The sequence below is a fragment of the Oncorhynchus gorbuscha genome, linkage group LG15 (assembly GCF_021184085.1).
Source record: "Oncorhynchus gorbuscha isolate QuinsamMale2020 ecotype Even-year linkage group LG15, OgorEven_v1.0, whole genome shotgun sequence".
In the NCBI taxonomy this organism is placed as follows: domain Eukaryota; kingdom Metazoa; phylum Chordata; class Actinopteri; order Salmoniformes; family Salmonidae; genus Oncorhynchus; species Oncorhynchus gorbuscha.
The window spans coordinates 13,051,577-13,072,514 of record NC_060187.1 but is presented as its reverse complement, the minus strand read 5'-3'; the positions used below and the strand labels follow the sequence as shown (position 1 = coordinate 13,072,514).

The 20,938-nt window shown below is 51.6% G+C and overlaps 1 protein-coding gene across 1 annotated transcript in view; it reads left to right on the top strand.

The window, feature by feature from the left end:
• The window catches only part of LOC123996464 (phosphatidylinositol 3-kinase regulatory subunit alpha-like), a 63,213-nt gene extending 58,355 nt beyond the window's left edge, over nucleotides 1-4,858 (top strand). The window contains exons 6-7 of the mRNA XM_046299834.1: nucleotides 3,069-3,154; nucleotides 4,767-4,858. Coding sequence (XP_046155790.1) covers nucleotides 3,069-3,154; nucleotides 4,767-4,858 — 178 coding nt within the window. The remainder of the gene's footprint in view (nucleotides 1-3,068; nucleotides 3,155-4,766) is intronic.
• Nucleotides 4,859-20,938: the final 16,080 nt, after the last annotated feature.

Genomic DNA, 20,938 nt, shown 5'->3' with positions numbered 1-20,938 from the left:
CCACAAAAATCTGGAGTATATCCAGCAGGCGAAGCGGTTGAACTCTAGAAAGCTAGATGGTCTCTTTTCTTCAATCGATTCCAGTTTATCCTCACCTATCGGCCCGGGTCGAAGAATCTCAAACCGGATGCCCTGTCCCGAGTCTACGCCCCTGCCATTCGAGATGACACGGACATGCCTGTCCTTCCTGCTGCTAAGATCGTGGCTCCGATCTCGTGGAAAGTTGAGGATACCGTGAGACGAGCTCAAGCTATTGAACCGGACCCGAAAGGAGGTCCTGCCAATCGGTTGTTTGTCCCCAAGGCAGTGAGGACTCAGGTCCTTCTGTGGGGGCACTCCTCTCGCCTCACCTGTCACCCGGGCGTAGGTCGCACCTTGGAGTTCATCCAGCGTAAGTTCTGGTGGCCTACCATAAGAGAAGACTTTGCCAATTTCGTCAATGCCTGCCCCGTGTGCTGCCAGGGCAAATCTTCTCACCTCCGCCCGCAAGGACTCCTTCACCCTTTACCTGTTCCCCACAGACCCTGGTCCCATATCTCGTTGGACTTTATTACTGGCCTTCCTCCATCCCATGGCAATACTACTATCCTAGTCATAATCGACAGGTTTTCAAAGGCGGCCAGGTTCGTCCCTCTGACTAAGTTACCTTCTGCCAAGGAAACGGCTGAGTTGGTAATTAATCATGTGTTCCGAGTCTTCGGCATTCCTCAAGATATGGTTTCTGACAGAGGTCCCCAGTTCGCCTCTAGGTTTTGGAAGGCCTTCTGCCAACTCATGGGGGCTTCTGCCAGTCTATCTTCAGGGTACCATCCGGAATCCAACGGCCAAACAGAGAGGATGAATCAAGAGCTGGAAACCACCCTCCGATGTATGACTCGTAACAAACTGTCCACATGGTCGTCCCTCATTGTTTGGGCCGAATATGCGCACAACACCTTGCGCTCCTCCTCCACTGGTATGTCCCCGCACGAGTGTCAGTTTGGCTATGCCCCTCCATTGTTCCCGGACCAGGAGGCAGAAGTCAGAGTGCCTTCAGCCTTGAAGTTCGTCAGACGCTGTCGGCTTACGTGGAGAAAGACCCGTCTTAATCTTATGCGTTCCTCACAGAGGTACCAACAACAAGCCAACAGACGTCGCCGTCCCGGGCCTACCCTGCGCCCCGGCCAGAGAGTCTGGCTCTCCACAAGAGACTTACCACTACGGGTGGAGTCTCGCAAGCTGTCCCAAAAATACATCGGTCCCTTTAAGGTTGCCAGGAGAGTTAACGCAGTTTCTTATCGCCTACACTTACCCAGATCCCTTAAGATTAATCCCACGTTTCACATTTCCTTATTAAAACCTGTTGTTTTTTCTCCCCTTGTCCCGGCAGACAGACCTCCCCCTCCGCCTCGTGTCATTGGAGGCCAGCCGGCTTATACCGTCCATCGGATACTGGATTCCCGCCGGGTGCAGCGGTCCTGGCAGTATCTGGTGGACTGGGGAGGCTACGGTCCCGAGGAGCGCTCCTGGGTTCCTGCCAAAGACATACTGGATCCTGACCTCATTCGTCAGTTCAGGGCCCTCCACCCTGAGAGAGCTGGTAGGAACGTCAGGAGCCGTTCCTAGGGGGGGATTCTGTCAGGATTTGGCCAGGGTTGTTCCGGTTTTTGGTCACTAGATGCCCCCATTGTGCCTTTTGACCTTTTGTTTTCCCTTGATCCCCATTATTATTTGCACCTGTGCCTCGTTTCCCCTGATTGTATTTAAACCCTTTGTTTTCCTCAGTTCTTGGCTCTGTGTTTGTATGTTAGCACCCAGCCCTAGTACTCTGTGAACCCGTGTTGATCCCGGTGGACTCTCTTGTGGAATTCTGTTTTTTGTTCTTGTTTGTTTGTTTTTGAGTATCTTTTGAGGCTTTTTGTGCTATACCTTCCACCTTGTGGATTTACCTTTTTGTCTTGGAGGATTACCTTTGTTCTTGTGGAATTCCTTTTGAGGTTGTGGAGTTACATGTTTTCCTGAAGAACTTCACTTTTTACTTCATTAAATACACCGTCTCAAGTACTGCTGTGTCTGCCTCATCTTCTGGGTTCTGCTGACTATTCGTGGCTCAGTTGGTTAAGTGACTGTTTCTCACTCCGGAGACCCGGGTTCGTAACCAGGTCCTGACACATATTGTAGTAAATCATAAAGTAGTAGATCATACAGTTCACTAATTGAATGTTCACTAATTATTTAGAGCATGTTCATTGATGTTCAGTTATTGTTCACAAGCATGTGAATCAGTGTTAAAACCCTTTACAATGAAGATCGGTGAAGTTATTTGGATTTTTAGGAATTATCTTTTTTGCTGAGTTTATATACTGTATTCTACACCATCTACTGCATCTTGCCTATGCCTCTCGGTCATCGCTCATCCATATATTTATATGTATATATTCTTATTCCATCCCTTTTCTTAGATTTGTGTGTATAAGGTAGTTGTTGTGAAATTGTTATATTACTTGTTAGATATTGCTGCACTGTCGGAACTAGAAGCACAAGCATTTCGCTATACTCGCAATAACATCTGCTAACCATGTGTATGTGACCAATACCATTTGATTTGATTGGATTTGAACGTGTATTGTTTAGTCATCTTCCTCTGAGAGAGGTCCGTCACACAGCCACCACAGGACTTGAATTATAGGGAATAAGTACCTAAGTTAATCAACAGTTTCTCTGACCCAGCAGCAGACAAAATTCAATAGAGGAGAGCGGAAGGGAGGGAAGGAGGGAACGGGTTCATACCCCAGAAACTATCACTAGAACTTGTACTAGTTTTACAATACCTTCAAAGAAGCCATTTTGTTTAATGTTCTAATGCAGTTCAACCATACAAATAGCTTGTGTTGTTATCTGATGGATAGCATGCTCTCTCTCTTTCACCCCTCCCCTCTTTCTCGCTCTGTTCAAGTGACGTTGTAACTCTTGACTCCCCAACCACACGATGTTATGTTTATGTCAATATTTACATCAATGACTTCTTGACCTCTCTGTCCCTTCCTTTGACCTCTGACCTATCCCCCTGCCTGTCCATCTGCCTGCAGTGCGGACGTAAACCCAGAACACCACGTGAAGATCATGGAGGCCCTGATTGCAGCCGGGGGACTGGTGGAGATACAGGCAGCCCCAGGTAGGACACTCCCCCTTTGGATCCGACCTGCAGCACACCCCCCCCCCCTCTCTCTGTGCCAACATGGTGGAGGGTCATGGACTTATACAAGTACTGTTGTCACAAATGGGTTCAGATGTTCTACACAGTGCACTGCTTCTGAACAGGGTCCACAGGAAGGCCTTGGTCTTTACTTCAATAGAGAATACAGAGGTCCTCATTTTGGTTCCTGGATTTACTATTATTCGATGTGTCTCACAATTCAGCTTCATCATGTTTCATAATATGACAGACACACCTACATATGACTGTGCAGTTTGTTGTTCCACTACGACAACAGACCTGCCTGAGGAGGACTCTGTGGGGAGAGGGAGGAAGGGTGAGAAGGAATCTGTGGGGATGAGGGGAGAGGAAGGGTGAGGGATGGGAGAGGTGAGGAGAGGTGGGGAGGGTTGAGAAGGACTCTGGGGAGGAGGGGAGAGGGGGGAGGAGAGAGGATGGGGAGGAGGGGTAAGGAGGGGAGGGGAGAGGAGGAGTGAAGGATGAGGTCATCCAGAACTAAATATAGACGAGTCACTTTGTGGTCACCACTGTTTTATCAGTACGATGTCTGTCTGTCAGTACGATGTCTGTCTGTCAGTACGATGTCTGTCTGTCAGTACGATGTCTGTCTGTCAGTACAATGTCTGTCTGTCAGTACGATATCTGTCTGTCAGTACGATGTCTGTCTGTCATTACGATGTGTGTCTATCAGTACGATGTCTGTCTGTCATTACGATGTCTGTCTGTCATTACGATGTGTGTCTGTCAGTACGATGTCTGTCTGTCAGTACGATGTCTGTCTATCAGTACGATGTGTGTCTGTCAGTACGATGTCTGTCTGTCAGTACGATGTCTGTCTGTCAGTACGATGCCTGTCTGTCAGTACGATGTCTGTCTATCAGTACGATGTCTGTCTGTCAGTACGATGTCTGTCTGTCGGTACGATGTCTGTCTATCAGTACGATGTGTGTGGGTCATGGGAAGAAGGCTCTGTTTATGTGTGCTTGCTTCGGTGCATGCATGCGTGTGCGCTCGTGTGTGTATGAGTGCGTGCTTGGGTGCGTGTGTGTGTGCTTGCGTGGGTGCGAGTTTGTGTGGCATACAGAGCGACCCAGGCCCAGCGAGAGGTCACATTTTATCTGCAGTGGCAGGATGTCTGTAGAATGGGATAGTGGTAATACTATCCAAGGACAGGCTGGTTCTAGAAGGCTCGGCAGGGTTCTGGCAGAGAGTGGACTTTCTGTATTCTGTCCTTCCTGTACGAATCAGCCCACTGCCAGCTTGGGGTTTGTTATATCTGGTGGTTTTAATGAAAATAATTGAGCAGCTGCCCAAAGCTGGGCCATGTAGTTTATTTAACTTATGTATTTCTCACAGTGGGAAAACGACTTGGAATCCCTCTCTACCACAACCTCCAGTGGAAAAGAGCAGTTTGGTTTATGAAATGTCCTGAGCTACTGTTACAAATAGTGCATATAGCATAAAATAATACCATACATCTTCCTTCATTTGTTTGCTTTGCCACGAAAGCTGCGATAACTTAACGGCATCTGTGCATTTTCTCTGGCTGGTTCTCCGGGTGTTTATGTAGCAGAAACAATGCCTGGAGGGTCAGCCAACCTCAGGGTAACACTGTCAGAGAAGATCATTAGACCTAAAGAGGTTGTTAGGATTATCTTGTAACCTCTGTATAAGTTTGTGTGTGTGTGTTTTTGTGTGTGCTTGCGTGCGCATTTGCATTTGTGTGAAAGGGTCTTTGTTAGCCAGCCAGCCAGCCAGCCAGACAGCCAGCCAGACAGATAGACAGGCAGGCAGGCAGGCAGGCAGGCAGACAGACAGACAGGCAGGCAGGCAGGCAGGCAGGCAGGCAGGCAGGCAGACAGACAGACAGACAGACAGACAGACAGACAGACAGACAGACAGACAGACAGACAGACAGACAGACAGACAGACAGACAGACAGACAGACAGACAGACAGACAGACAGGCGGTGGGTGGGGTACTGAATGAGGTGTTAAGGGTCAGACAGCAGGTGTGTGTTGATTATGAGGGGTGGGATTTTGGTTAAGATTATGGGGTCAAGCGGCGGGGGTGTGTGGGGGCTTGTGTTGGAGTTAAGATTATGGGGTCAGGCGGCGGGGGTGTGTGGGGGCTTGTGTTGGGGTTAAGGTTATGGAATCAGGCGGGTGTGTGTGGGGGCTTGTGTTGGGGGTAATGTTATGGGGTCAGTGGATATCGAGCCAGGTTATGGATCGATATCCACAGTACCACTTGGGGCGGAAGGTAACCTTGTGGTTAGAGCGCTGGGCCAGTAACTGAAAGGTTGCTAGATCGAATCCCTGAGCTGACAAGGTAAAAATGTGTCGTTCTGCCCCTGAACAAGGCAGTTAACCCACTGTTCCTAGGCCGTCATTGTAAATAAGAATTTGTTCTTAACTAACTAGCCTAGTTAAATACATTTGTATAAACATGGTTGCTATAGGGATGGGGTTGGGAAAGGGGAAGGGGTTATGGGTAATGTTGTGGTTGATGACAGAGGTGGAACATCTCAGATTGGCTTTAACTTTAACACGGCCATCTCTACTCCCCTCCCTTCAGACCAATGTTATGGTTGTAAACATGAATGCTGGGTCCTATATTAACCCTTGGACTTCTTGACCTTGGCCAGAACAAAGGCACCACAACTCAGAGCCGATCATCACACTCAGCATGCTCGGAACAGAGAGCGGTTTATGGGGTAAGCAAGCGTTCACCGCCCTGAGGGTCAGAGCCAGGGTGCGTGATGGGGGGGACAAGACATGGTGTTTAGGGGGTTAGGGGGACATCATTTAGGGTATTTTTAGGGAATTTAAGGGGCGGAAGCAGCAATGGAAACCTGTTTGGGGTAGTTGCTGCTGTTTGGGGTAGTTGCTGCTCAACACTGATACCACTAAGCCTTTACATTACAGCATCTCTTATACCCGTGTGTTTATGCTCTAAGTACTATAGTTACAGTGCCTTGTTAACAGTTGTAATTTGGTGTAATTGCCTAGCAATTACATAGCAATGGAGGTGACGGTTTTGGGAATTAATAAGAAAGTGGAGTGGGGAACGCTATAATGTATTCAGCCTCCAGACAGACATTGTGGTGAAGTCCCAGTGCTGCTTTAAGTGTGTGGATTGGCAGGGTTACATCACACCAACAACGACTGCTGTCTATTTGTGATGTCTCTGACATGCAGCTCGTTTTATAACCTGTCTGACACAACCCACTAGACAAGCTGTCTGAGTGGATGGATGGAATCTCTTCAAGATCATCTTGACATTTTGCGATTGCTTGAATGACTGTCCAGTATAGCATACCATATCTCTATATATTGTGGGTTGGCAAGGAGCCTAGTGTTATTTCTTACATTAGTACCCCAGGTCATCTTAGGTTTCATTACATACAGTCAAGAAGAACTACTGAATATAAGATCAGCGTCAACTCACCATCAGTACGACCAAGAATATGATTTTCGCGACGCGGATCCTGTGTTCTGCCTTTCATCCAGGACAACGGAATGGATCCCATGCGGCGACCCAAAAAAACGACCCCGTAAAAGAGGGAAACGAGGCGGTCTTCTGGTCAGACTCCGGAGACAGGCACATCGTGCACCACTCCCTAGCATTCTTCTCGCCAATGTCCAGTCTCTTGACAACAAGGTTGATGAAATCCGAGCAAGGGTAGCATTCCAGAGGGACATCAGAGACTGTAACGTTCTTTGCTTAACGGAAACATGGCTCACTGGAGAGATGCTATCGGAGGCGGTGCAGCCAGCGGGTTTCTCCACGCATCGCGCCGACAGAAACAAACATCTTTCTGGTAAGAAGAGGGGCGGGGGCGTATGCCTTATGGCTAACGAGACATGGTGTGATGACAGAAACATACAGGAACTCAAATCCTTCTGTTCACCTGATTTAGAATTCCTCACAGTCAAATGTAGACCGCATTGTCTACCAAGAGAATTCTCTTCGATTATAATCACAGCCATATATATTCCCCCCCAAGCAGACACATCGATGGCTCTGAACGAACTTTATTTGACTCTTTGCAAACTGGAATCCATTTATCCGGAGGCTGCATTCATTGTAGCTGGGGATTTTAACAAGGCTAATCTGAAAACAAGACTCCCTAAATTTTATCAGCATATCGATTGCGCGCAACCAGGGGTGGAAAAACCTTGGATCATTGTTACTCTAACTTCCGCGACGCATATAAGGCCCTGCCCTGCCCTCCTTTCGGAAAAGCTGACCACGACTCCATTTTGTTGATCCCTGCATACAGACAGAAACTAAAACAAGAAGCTCCCACGCTGAGGTCTGTCCAACGCTGGTCCGACCAAGCTGACTCCACACTCCAAGACTGCTTCCATCACGTGAACTGGGATATGTTTCGTATTGCGTCAGATAACAACATTGACGAATACGCTGATTCGGTGTGCGAGTTCATTAGAACGTGCGTTGAAGATGTCGTTCCCATAGCAACGATTAAAACATTCCCTAACCAGAAACCGTGGATTGATGGCAGCATTCGCGTGAAACTGAAAGCGCGAACCACTGCTTTTAATCAGGGCAAGGTGACTGGTAACATGACCGAATACAAACAGTGCAGCTATTCCCTCCGCAAGGCTATCAAACAAGCTAAGCGTCAGAATAGAGACAAAGTAGAATCTCAATTCAACGGCTCAGACACAAGAGGTATGTGGCAGGGTCTACAGTCAATCACGGACTACAAGAAGAAAACCAGCCTAGTCACGGACCAGGATGTCTTGCTCCCAGGCAGACTAAATAACTTTTTGCCCGCTTTGAGGACAATACAGTGCCACTGACACGGCCTGCAACGAAAACATGCGGACTCTCCTTCACTGCAGCCGAGGTGAGTAAGACATTTAAACGTGTTAACCCTCGCAAGGCTGCAGGCCCAGACGGCATCCCCAGCCGCGCCCTCAGAGCATGCGCAGACCAGCGGGCCGGTGTGTTTACGGACATATTCAATCAATCCCTATTCCCACCCTGTTCTAACCCTAACCCTAACCCTAACCCTGTTCCCACATGCTTCAAGAGGGCCACCATTGTTCCTGTTCCCAAGAAAGCTAAGGTAACTGAGCTAAACGACTACCGCCCCGTAGCACTCACTTCCGTCATCATGAAGTGCTTTGAGAGACTAGTCAAGGACCATATCACCTCCACCCTACCTGACACCCTAGACCCACTCCAATTTGCTTACCGCCCAAATAGGTCCACAGACGATGCAATCTCAACCACACTCCACACTGCCCTAACCCATCTGGACAAGAGGAATACCTATGTGAGAATGCTGTTCATCGACTACAGCTCGGCTCAACACCATAGTACCCTCCAAGCTCGTCATCAAGCTCGAGACCCTGGGTCTTGACCCCGCCCTGTGCAACTGGGTACTGGACTTCCTGATGGGCCCCCCATCCCCAGGTGGTGAGGGTAGGCAACAACATCTCCACCCCGCTGATCCTCAACACTGGGGCCCCACAAGGGTGCGTTCTGAGCCCTCTCCTGTACTCCCTGTTCACCCACGACTGCATGGCCACGCACGCCTCCAACTCAATCATCAAGTTTGCGGACGACACGACAGTGGTAGGCTTGATTACCAACAATGACGAGACGGCCTACAGGGAGGAGGTGAGGGCCCTCGGAGTGTGGTGTCAGGAAAATAACCTCACACTCAACGTCAACAAAACTAAGGCGATGATTGTGGACTTCAGAAAATAGCAAAGGGAACACCTACCTATCCACATCGATGGAACAGTAGTGGAGAGGGTAGTAAGTTTTAAGTTCCTCGGAATACACATCACAGACAAACTGAATTGGTCCACTCACACAGACAGCATCGTGAAGAAGGTACAGCAGCACCTCTTCAACCTCAGGAGGCTGAAGAAATTTGGCTTGTCACCAAAAGCACTCACAAACTTCTACAGATGCACAATCGAGAGCATCTTGGCGGGCTGTATCACCGCCTGGTACGGCAACTGCTCCGCCCACAAGCGTAAGGCTCTCCAGAGGGTAGTGAGGTCTGCACAACGCATCACCGGGGGCAAACTACCTGCCCTCCAGGACACCTACACCACCTGATGTTACAGGAAGGCCATAAAGATCGTCAAGGACAACAACCACCTGAGCCACTGCCTGTTCACCCCGCTATCATCCAGAAGGCGAGGTCAGTACAGGTGCATCAAAGCTGGGACCGAGAGACTGAAAAACAGCTTCTATCTCAAGGCCATCAGACTGTTAAACAGCCACCACTAACATTGAGTGGCTGCTGCCAACACACTGACACTGACTCAACTCCAGCCACTTTAATAATGGGAATTGATGGGAAATGATGTAATATATATCACTAGCCACTTTAAACAATGCTACCTAATATAATGTTACATACCCTACATTATTCATCTCATATGCATACGTATATACTGTACTCTATATAATCTACAGCATCCTTACGTAATACATGTATCACTAGCCACTTTAACTATGCCACTTTGTTTACATACTCATCTCATATGTATATACTGTACTCGATACCATCTACTGTATCTTGCCTATGCTGCTCTGTACCATCACTCATTCATATATCTTTATGTACATATTCTTTATCCCCTTACACTGTGTATAAGACAGTAGTTTTGGAATTGTTAGTTAGATTACTTGTTGGTTATTACTGCATTGTCGGAACTAGAAGCACAAGCATTTCGCTACACTCGCATTAACATCTTCTAACCATGTGTATGTGACAAATAACATTTGATTTGATTTGGTTAGAGCGTTGGACTAGTAACCGCAAAGTTGCAAGATCGAATCCCCGAGCTGACAAGGTAAAAAATATGTCGTTCTTCTCCTGAACAAGGCAGTTAACCCACTGTTCCCCGGTAGGCTGTCATTGAAAATAAGATTTTGTTCTTAACGGTCTTGCCTAGTAAAATAAATATTATATCGCTAGCTATGATCGTCTCAATTCTGGCAACTCAAGACAAATCATTTTAATATTTTATGTTCCCCTGCTTGTCTAGTCGCAGAAGTCAAGTCCACAGATCCTCATTTGTCAGATTGAATATCTGTCTTTGAAAGAGGCAGAGTAACCACATAGTGTGGACAGATGCAGCTAATGTTGTCATATCTTGTCGCAGACTATTTTCCTGTGCAGCAGGAAATGCAAATTGTAGTCTATTCAATGTTTTAAAAGGCTTCTAAAGTTTGTAATTTGCATTTTAAAATGTCAGACTTTATTTATTCTAACAAAAAAATTAGCAACCCCTGCAAAAATGGCAATTAATCCACATAATAATTAACATTTCCTGTTGCTGCGGGATTATTTTCCTGCTGTGAGAAACTGGTAAAGTGTTGTTTGTGGAGAGCACTTCACGGCTGTGGGGAGAAAGAGAGAGGACAGATTCATGTCGTTACGGGGCCAGTGGTGGAGAGCACTTCACGGCTGTGGGGAGAAAGAGAGAGATCAGGTTCATGTCGTTACGGGGCCAGTGGTGGAGAGCACTTCACGGCTGTGGGGAGAAAGAGAGAGGTCAGGTTCATGTCGTTACGGGGCCAGTGGTGGAGAGCACTTCACGGCTGTGGGGAGAAAGAGAGAGATCAGGTTCATGTCGTTACGGGGCCAGTGGTGGAGAGCACTTCACGGCTGTGGGGAGAAAGAGAGAGATCAGGTTCATGTCGTTACGGGGCCAGTGGTGGAGAGCACTTCACGGCTGTGGGGAGAAAGAGAGAGGTCAGGTTCATGTCGTTACGGGGCCAGTGGTGGAGAGCACTTCACGGCTGTGGGGAGAAAGAGAGAGATCAGGTTCATGTCGTTACGGGGCCAGTGGTGGAGAGCACTTCACGGCTGTGGGGAGAAAGAGAGAGGTCAGGTTCATGTCGTTACGGGGCCAGTGGTGGAGAGCACTTCACGGCTGTGGGGAGAAAGAGAGAGATCAGGTTCATGTCGTTACGGGGCCAGTGGTGGAGAGCACTTCACGGCTGTGGGGAGAAAGAGAGAGGTCAGGTTCATGTCGTTACGGGGCCAGTGGTGGAGAGCACTTCACGGCTGTGGGGAGAAAGAGAGAGATCAGGTTCATGTCGTTACGGGGCCAGTGGTGGAGAGCACTTCACGGCTGTGGGGAGAAAGAGAGAGGTCAGGTTCATGTCGTTACGGGGCCAGTGGTGGAGAGCACTTCACGGCTGTGGGGAGAAAGAGAGAGATCAGGTTCATGTCGTTACGGGGCCAGTGGTGGAGAGCACTTCACGGCTGTGGGGAGAAAGAGAGAGGTCAGGTTCATGTCGTTACGGGGCCAGTGGTGGAGAGCACTTCACGGCTGTGGGGAGAAAGAGAGAGATCAGGTTCATGTCGTTACGGGGCCAGTGGTGGAGAGCACTTCACGGCTGTGGGGAGAAAGAGAGAGATCAGGTTCATGTCGTTACGGGGCCAGTGGTGGAGAGCACTTCACGGCTGTGGGGAGAAAGAGAGAGATCAGGTTCATGTCGTTACGGGGCCAGTGGTGGAGAGCACTTCACGGCTGTGGGGAGAAAGAGAGAGATCAGGTTCATGTCGTTACGGGGCCAGTGGTGGAGAGCACTTCACGACTGTGGGGAGAAAGAGAGAGGTCAGGTTCATGTCGTTACGGGGCCAGTGGTGGAGAGCACTTCACGGCTGTGGGGAGAAAGAGAGAGTTCAGGTTCATGTCGTTACGGGGCCAGTGGTGGAGAGCACTTCACGGCTGTGGGGAGAAAGAGAGAGATCAGGTTCATGTCGTTACGGGGCCAGTGGTGGAGAGCACTTCACGGCTGTGGGGAGAAAGAGAGAGGTCAGGTTCATGTCGTTACGGGGCCAGTGGTGGAGAGCACTTCACGGCTGTGGGGAGAAAGAGAGAGTTCAGGTTCATGTCGTTACGGGGCCAGTGGTGGAGAGCACTTCACGGCTGTGGGGAGAAAGAGAGAGTTCAGGTTCATGTCGTTACGGGGCCAGTGGTGGAGAGCACTTCACGGCTGTGGGGAGAAAGAGAGAGTTCAGGTTCATGTCGTTACGGGGCCAGTGGTGGAGAGCACTTCACGGCTGTGGGGAGAAAGAGAGAGTTCAGGTTCATGTCGTTACGGGGCCAGTGGTGGAGAGCACTTCACGGCTGTGGGGAGAAAGAGAGAGATCAGGTTCATGTCGTTACGGGGCCAGTGGTGGAGAGCACTTCACGGCTGTGGGGAGAAAGAGAGAGATCAGGTTCATGTCGTTACGGGGCCAGTGGTGGAGAGCACTTCACGGCTGTGGGGAGAAAGAGAGAGGTCAGGTTCATGTCGTTACGGGGCCAGTGGTGGAGAGCACTTCACGGCTGTGGGGAGAAAGAGAGAGGTCAGGTTCATGTCGTTACGGGGCCAGTGGTGGAGAGCACTTCACGGCTGTGGGGAGAAAGAGAGAGGTCAGGTTCATGTCGTTACGGGGCCAGTGGTGGAGAGCACTTCACGGCTGTGGGGAGAAAGAGAGAGATCAGGTTCATGTCGTTACGGGGCCAGTGGTGGAGAGCACTTCACGGCTGTGGGGAGAAAGAGAGAGGTCAGGTTCATGTCGTTACGGGGCCAGTGGTGGAGAGCACTTCACGGCTGTGGGGAGAAAGAGAGAGGTCAGGTTCATGTCGTTACGGGGCCAGTGGTGGAGAGCACTTCACGGCTGTGGGGAGAAAGAGAGAGGTCAGGTTCATGTCGTTACGGGGCCAGTGGTGGAGAGCACTTCACGGCTGTGGGGAGAAAGAGAGAGATCAGGTTCATGTCGTTACGGGGCCAGTGGTGGAGAGCACTTCACGGCTGTGGGGAGAAAGAGAGAGATCAGGTTCATGTCGTTACGGGGCCAGTGGTGGAGAGCACTTCACGGCTGTGGGGAGAAAGAGAGAGGTCAGGTTCATGTCGTTACGGGGCCAGTGGTGGAGAGCACTTCACGGCTGTGGGGAGAAAGAGAGAGGTCAGGTTCATGTCGTTACGGGGCCAGTGGTGGAGAGCACTTCACGGCTGTGGGGAGAAAGAGAGAGGTCAGGTTCATGTCGTTACGGGGCCAGTGGTGGAGAGCACTTCACGGCTGTGGGGAGAAAGAGAGAGATCAGGTTCATGTCGTTACGGGGCCAGTGGTGGAGAGCACTTCACGGCTGTGGGGAGAAAGAGAGAGGTCAGGTTCATGTCGTTACGGGGCCAGTGGTGGAGAGCACTTCACGGCTGTGGGGAGAAAGAGAGAGGTCAGGTTCATGTCGTTACGGGGCCAGTGGTGGAGAGCACTTCACGGCTGTGGGGAGAAAGAGAGAGGTCAGGTTCATGTCGTTACGGGGCCAGTGGTGGAGAGCACTTCACGGCTGTGGGGAGAAAGAGAGAGATCAGGTTCATGTCGTTACGGGGCTAGTGGTGGAGAGCACTTCACGGCTGTGGGGAGAAAGAGAGAGGTCAGGTTCATGTCGTTACGGGGCCAGTGGTGGAGAGCACTTCACGACTGTGGGGAGAAAGAGAGAGATCAGGTTCATGTCGTTACGGGGCCAGTGGTGGAGAGCACTTCACGGCTGTGGGGAGAAAGAGAGAGATCAGGTTCATGTCGTTACGGGGCCAGTGGTGGAGAGCACTTCACGGCTGTGGGGAGAAAGAGAGAGATCAGGTTCATGTCGTTACGGGGCCAGTGGTGGAGAGCACTTCACGGCTGTGGGGAGAAAGAGAGAGGTCAGGTTCATGTCGTTACGGGGCCAGTGGTGGAGAGCACTTCACGGCTGTGGGGAGAAAGAGAGAGGTCAGGTTCATGTCGTTACGGGGCCAGTGGTGGAGAGCACTTCACGGCTGTGGGGAGAAAGAGAGAGGTCAGGTTCATGTCGTTACGGGGCTAGTGGTGGAGAGCACTTCACGGCTGTGGGGAGAAAGAGAGAGGACAGGTTCATGTCGTTACGGGGCCAGTGGTGGAGAGCACTTCACGGCTGTGGGGAGAAAGAGAGAGGTCAGGTTCATGTCGTTACGGGGCCAGTGGTGGAGAGCACTTCACGGCTGTGGGGAGAAAGAGAGAGGTCAGGTTCATGTCGTTACGGGGCCAGTGGTGGAGAGCACTTCACGGCTGTGGGGAGAAAGAGAGAGGTCAGGTTCATGTCGTTACGGGGCCAGTGGTGGAGAGCACTTCACGGCTGTGGGGAGAAAGAGAGAGGTCAGGTTCATGTCGTTACGGGGCCAGTGGTGGAGAGCACTTCACGGCTGTGGGGAGAAAGAGAGAGGTCAGGTTCATGTCGTTACGGGGCCAGTGGTGGAGAGCACTTCACGGCTGTGGGGAGAAAGAGAGAGTTCAGGTTCATGTCGTTACGGGGCCAGTGGTGGAGAGCACTTCACGGCTGTGGGGAGAAAGAGAGAGGTCAGGTTCATGTCGTTACGGGGCCAGTGGTGGAGAGCACTTCACGGCTGTGGGGAGAAAGAGAGAGTTCAGGTTCATGTCGTTACGGGGCCAGTGGTGGAGAGCACTTCACGGCTGTGGGGAGAAAGAGAGAGATCAGGTTCATGTCGTTACGGGGCCAGTGGTGGAGAGCACTTCACGGCTGTGGGGAGAAAGAGAGAGGTCAGGTTCATGTCGTTACGGGGCCAGTGGTGGAGAGCACTTCACGGCTGTGGGGAGAAAGAGAGAGATCAGGTTCATGTCGTTACGGGGCCAGTGGTGGAGAGCACTTCACGGCTGTGGGGAGAAAGAGAGAGGTCAGGTTCATGTCGTTACGGGGCCAGTGGTGGAGAGCACTTCACGGCTGTGGGGAGAAAGAGAGAGATCAGGTTCATGTCGTTACGGGGCCAGTGGTGGAGAGCACTTCACGGCTGTGGGGAGAAAGAGAGAGTTCAGGTTCATGTCGTTACGGGGCCAGTGGTGGAGAGCACTTCACGGCTGTGGGGAGAAAGAGAGAGATCAGGTTCATGTCGTTACGGGGCCAGTGGTGGAGAGCACTTCACGGCTGTGGGGAGAAAGAGAGAGATCAGGTTCATGTCGTTACGGGGCCAGTGGTGGAGAGCACTTCACGGCTGTGGGGAGAAAGAGAGAGGTCAGGTTCATGTCGTTACGGGGCCAGTGGTGGAGAGCACTTCACGGCTGTGGGGAGAAAGAGAGAGATCAGGTTCATGTCGTTACGGGGCCAGTGGTGGAGAGCACTTCACGGCTGTGGGGAGAAAGAGAGAGATCAGGTTCATGTCGTTACGGGGCCAGTGGTGGAGAGCACTTCACGGCTGTGGGGAGAAAGAGAGAGTTCAGGTTCATGTCGTTACGGGGCCAGTGGTGGAGAGCACTTCACGGCTGTGGGGAGAAAGAGAGAGGTCAGGTTCATGTCGTTCACGGGGCCAGTGGTGGAGAGCACTTCACGGCTGTGGGGAGAAAGAGAGAGTTCAGGTTCATGTCGTTACGGGGCCAGTGGTGGAGAGCACTTCACGGCTGTGGGGAGAAAGAGAGAGATCAGGTTCATGTCGTTACGGGGCCAGTGGTGGAGAGCACTTCACGGCTGTGGGGAGAAAGAGAGAGGTCAGGTTCATGTCGTTACGGGGCTAGTGGTGGAGAGCACTTCACGGCTGTGGGGAGAAAGAGAGAGATCAGGTTCATGTCGTTACGGGGCCAGTGGTGGAGAGCACTTCACGGCTGTGGGGAGAAAGAGAGAGGTCAGGTTCATGTCGTTACGGGGCTAGTGGTGGAGAGCACTTCACGGCTGTGGGGAGAAAGAGAGAGATCAGGTTCATGTCGTTACGGGGCCAGTGGTGGAGAGCACTTCACGGCTGTGGGGAGAAAGAGAGAGATCAGGTTCATGTCGTTACGGGGCCAGTGGTGGAGAGCACTTCACGGCTGTGGGGAGAAAGAGAGAGGTCAGGTTCATGTCGTTACGGGGCCAGTGGTGGAGAGCACTTCACGGCTGTGGGGAGAAAGAGAGAGGTCAGGTTCATGTCGTTACGGGGCCAGTGGTGGAGAGCACTTCACGGCTGTGGGGAGAAAGAGAGAGTTCAGGTTCATGTCGTTACGGGGCCAGTGGTGGAGAGCACTTCACGGCTGTGGGGAGAAAGAGAGAGATCAGGTTCATGTCGTTACGGGGCCAGTGGTGGAGAGCACTTCACGGCTGTGGGGAGAAAGAGAGAGATCAGGTTCATGTCGTTACGGGGCCAGTGGTGGAGAGCACTTCACGGCTGTGGGGAGAAAGAGAGAGATCAGGTTCATGTCGTTACGGGGCCAGTGGTGGAGAGCACTTCACGGCTGTGGGGAGAAAGAGAGAGATCAGGTTCATGTCGTTACGGGGCCAGTGGTGGAGAGCACTTCACGGCTGTGGGGAGAAAGAGAGAGGTCAGGTTCATGTCGTTACGGGGCCAGTGGTGGAGAGCACTTCACGGCTGTGGGGAGAAAGAGAGAGTTCAGGTTCATGTCGTTACGGGGCCAGTGGTGGAGAGCACTTCACGGCTGTGGGGAGAAAGAGAGAGATCAGGTTCATGTCGTTACGGGGCCAGTGGTGGAGAGCACTTCACGGCTGTGGGGAGAAAGAGAGAGGTCAGGTTCATGTCGTTACGGGGCCAGTGGTGGAGAGCACTTCACGGCTGTGGGGAGAAAGAGAGAGATCAGGTTCATGTCGTTACGGGGCCAGTGGTGGAGAGCACTTCACGGCTGTGGGGAGAAAGAGAGAGGTCAGGTTCATGTCGTTACGGGGCCAGTGGTGGAGAGCACTTCACGGCTGTGGGGAGAAAGAGAGAGTTCAGGTTCATGTCGTTACGGGGCCAGTGGTGGAGAGCACTTCACGGCTGTGGGGAGAAAGAGAGAGATCAGGTTCATGTCGTTACGGGGCCAGTGGTGGAGAGCACTTCACGGCTGTGGGGAGAAAGAGAGAGATCAGGTTCATGTCGTTACGGGGCCAGTGGTGGAGAGCACTTCACGGCTGTGGGGAGAAAGAGAGAGATCAGGTTCATGTCGTTACGGGGCCAGTGGTGGAGAGCACTTCACGGCTGTGGGGAGAAAGAGAGAGGTCAGGTTCATGTCGTTACGGGGCCAGTGGTGGAGAGCACTTCACGGCTGTGGGGAGAAAGAGAGAGATCAGGTTCATGTCGTTACGGGGCCAGTGGTGGAGAGCACTTCACGGCTGTGGGGAGAAAGAGAGAGGTCAGGTTCATGTCGTTACGGGGCCAGTGGTGGAGAGCACTTCACGGCTGTGGGGAGAAAGAGAGAGATCAGGTTCATGTCGTTACGGGGCCAGTGGTGGAGAGCACTTCACGGCTGTGGGGAGAAAGAGAGAGTTCAGGTTCATGTCGTTACGGGGCCAGTGGTGGAGAGCACTTCACGGCTGTGGGGAGAAAGAGAGAGGTCAGGTTCATGTCGTTACGGGGCCAGTGGTGGAGAGCACTTCACGGCTGTGGGGAGAAAGAGAGAGGTCAGGTTCATGTCGTTACGGGGCCAGTGGTGGAGAGCACTTCACGGCTGTGGGGAGAAAGAGAGAGGTCAGGTTCATGTCGTTACGGGGCCAGTGGTGGAGAGCACTTCACGGCTGTGGGGAGAAAGAGAGAGGTCAGGTTCATGTCGTTACGGGGCCAGTGGTGGAGAGCACTTCACGGCTGTGGGGAGAAAGAGAGAGGTCAGGTTCATGTCGTTACGGGGCCAGTGGTGGAGAGCACTTCACGGCTGTGGGGAGAAAGAGAGAGGTCAGGTTCATGTCGTTACGGGGCCAGTGGTGGAGAGCACTTCACGGCTGTGGGGAGAAAGAGAGAGTTCAGGTTCATGTCGTTACGGGGCCAGTGGTGGAGAGCACTTCACGGCTGTGGGGAGAAAGAGAGAGGTCAGGTTCATGTCGTTACGGGGCCAGTGGTGGAGAGCACTTCACGGCTGTGGGGAGAAAGAGAGAGGTCAGGTTCATGTCGTTACGGGGCCAGTGGTGGAGAGCACTTCACGGCTGTGGGGAGAAAGAGAGAGGTCAGGTTCATGTCGTTACGGGGCCAGTGGTGGAGAGCACTTCACGGCTGTGGGGAGAAAGAGAGAGGTCAGGTTCATGTCGTTACGGGGCCAGTGGTGGAGAGCACTTCACGGCTGTGGGGAGAAAGAGAGAGGTCAGGTTCATGTCGTTACGGGGCCAGTGGTGGAGAGCACTTCACGGCTGTGGGGAGAAAGAGAGAGATCAGGTTCATGTCGTTACGGGGCCAGTGGTGGAGAGCACTTCACGGCTGTGGGGAGAAAGAGAGAGGTCAGGTTCATGTCGTTACGGGGCCAGTGGTGGAGAGCACTTCACGGCTGTGGGGAGAAAGAGAGAGATCAGGTTCATGTCGTTACGGGGCCAGTGGTGGAGAGCACTTCACGGCTGTGGGGAGAAAGAGAGAGGTCAGGTTCATGTCGTTACGGGGCCAGTGGTGGAGAGCACTTCACGGCTGTGGGGAGAAAGAGAGAGGTCAGGTTCATGTCGTTACGGGGCCAGTGGTGGAGAGCACTTCACGGCTGTGGGGAGAAAGAGAGAGGTCAGGTTCATGTCGTTACGGGGCCAGTGGTGGAGAGCACTTCACGGCTGTGGGGAGAAAGAGAGAGGTCAGGTTCATGTCGTTACGGGGCCAGTGGTGGAGAGCACTTCACGGCTGTGGGGAGAAAGAGAGAGGTCAGGTTCATGTGTGAACAATTTTCTCCCCAACTGGCCCCATAATGAGCATCCCGCCGAGCTCCAGAGTCTACATTAGCCCAGGTCAAAGGTTAGACTAGCTCCCATGGGTGCACCGTTAACCCCTGAATAGGCCCAACCAAGCCTACTGCAAATGGAGTCTTAAAATCGTACAATTCCAACCTGATACGGTCTTTACCTGAGTGGTCAAACCTTTGTGTGTGTACATCTATGTAGTTGATGAGCAGGAGTTTTAGGCCTCAGTGGAACCCAGCTCAACCAGTCAATCTGTCAGGCATTACCATCACGCCATAATAGCGTTACCAACCAAGAAAAAATACAAACTAAGAAAACAAACTCATTCACACACAGCCTTTTTGACTCTGTTATGACTTATTTTCCCCTGCCGAAGGCACGCAACCCCTGCCCACAGCCTAGCAAATGGAACAGACAACCCCCCCCTCCCCCTACACATACACACAAACACACCCAACCATCCTAACCATCCCCCCTCCTCCCGGCCCCAGGCCATTTATTTGGGTCTTAATGTGTTCCAGGCAGGGAAAGTTTGTTGGTAAAACATTGCGTTTAAAGATAGATCTTGTGGGCTTGTGTTTGACTTCCCTCGTCTTGGATGACTGGGCCTGTCAGATACTGATGGATTCATTGTGGCTGTGAGCGTGTTGCTCTGAAAATAAAAAGAGCAAGAGAGAGGGTAAGAGAGAGAGAGAGGGAGAGAGAGATGGTAACAAAGAGTAAGAGTGAGAGAGAGAAAGAGGGAGGGTAAGAGAGAAGGTAAGAGAGAGAGAGAAGAAGAGAGAGAGAGGGTAAGAGAGAAGGTAAGAGAGAGAGAGAGAGAAGAAGAGAGAGGGTAAGAGAGAAGGTAAGAGAGAGAGAGAGAGAGAGAGGAGGTAAGAGAGAGAGGGAGAGAGAGAGAGGGTAAGAGAGAGAGGGGGGTAAGAGAGAAGGTAAGAGATAGAGAGAGAAGGAGAGAGAGAGAGAGAGGGGAAGAGAGAAAGTAAGAGCGAGAGAGAGAGAGGAGGTAAGAGAGAGAGTGAGAGAGAGGGTAAGCGAGAAAGAGAAGGAGAGAGATAAGGTAAGAGAGTGAGGGTACGAGGGAGAGAGGGGGAGAGGGTAGGAGGGGGGTAAGAGAGAGAGAACGAGAGAAGGAAAGAGAGCGAGAGGGTAAGAGAGAGGGAGAGAGAGGGTAAGAGAGAGGGGGTAAGAGAGAAGGTAAGAGAGAGAGAGAGAGGGTAAGCGAGAGAGGAGAGAAAGAGAAGGAGAGAGAGAGAGAAGGAGACAGAGAGGGTAAGGGGGAGAGAGAGGGGGAGAGGGTAGGAGGGGGTAAGAGAGAGAGAAAGAGGGGGTAAGAGAGAAGGTAAGAGAGAGAGACAGTAAGAGAGAGAGAGTAAGAGAGAGGGAGAGAGAGACGGTAAGAGAGGGTAAGAGAGAGGGGGGTAAGAGAGAAGGTAAGAGAGAGAGAGAGGGTGAGAGAAACGGTAAGAGAGAGAGAGAGGGTGAGAGAGAAGGTAAGAGAGAGAGGGTGGGTAAGAGAGAAGGTAAGAGAGAGAGAGAGAGAGAGGGTGAGAGAGACAGTAAGAGAGAGAGGGTGGGTAAGAGAGAAGGTAAGAGAGAGAGAGAGAGAGGGTGAGAGAGACAGTAAGAGAGAGAGGGTGGGTAAGAGAGAAGGTAAGAGAGAGAGAGAGAGAGGGTGAGAGAGACAGTAAGAGAGAGAGAGAGGGAGAGAGACGGTAAGAGAGGGTAAGAGAGAAGGGGGTAAGAGAGAAGGTAAGAGAGAGAGAGAGAGAGAGGGTAAAAGAGAAGGTAAGAGAGGGGGGTAAGAGAGAAGGTAAGAGAGAGAGAGGGTGGGTAAGAGAGAAGGTAAGAGAGAGAGAGAGGGAGAGAGACGGTAAGAGAAGGTAAGAGAGAGGGGGGGTAAGAGAGAAGGTAAGAGAGAGAGAGGGTGGGTAAGAGAGAAGGTAAGAGAGAGAGAGGGAGAGAGACGGTAAGAGAGGGTAAGAGAGAGGGGGGTAAGAGAGAAGGTAAGAGAGAGAGAGAGAGAGAGGGTAAAAGAGAAGGTAAGAGAGGGGGGTAAGAGAGAAGGTAAGAGAGAGAGAGGGGGGTAAGAGAGAAGGTAAGAGAGAGAGAG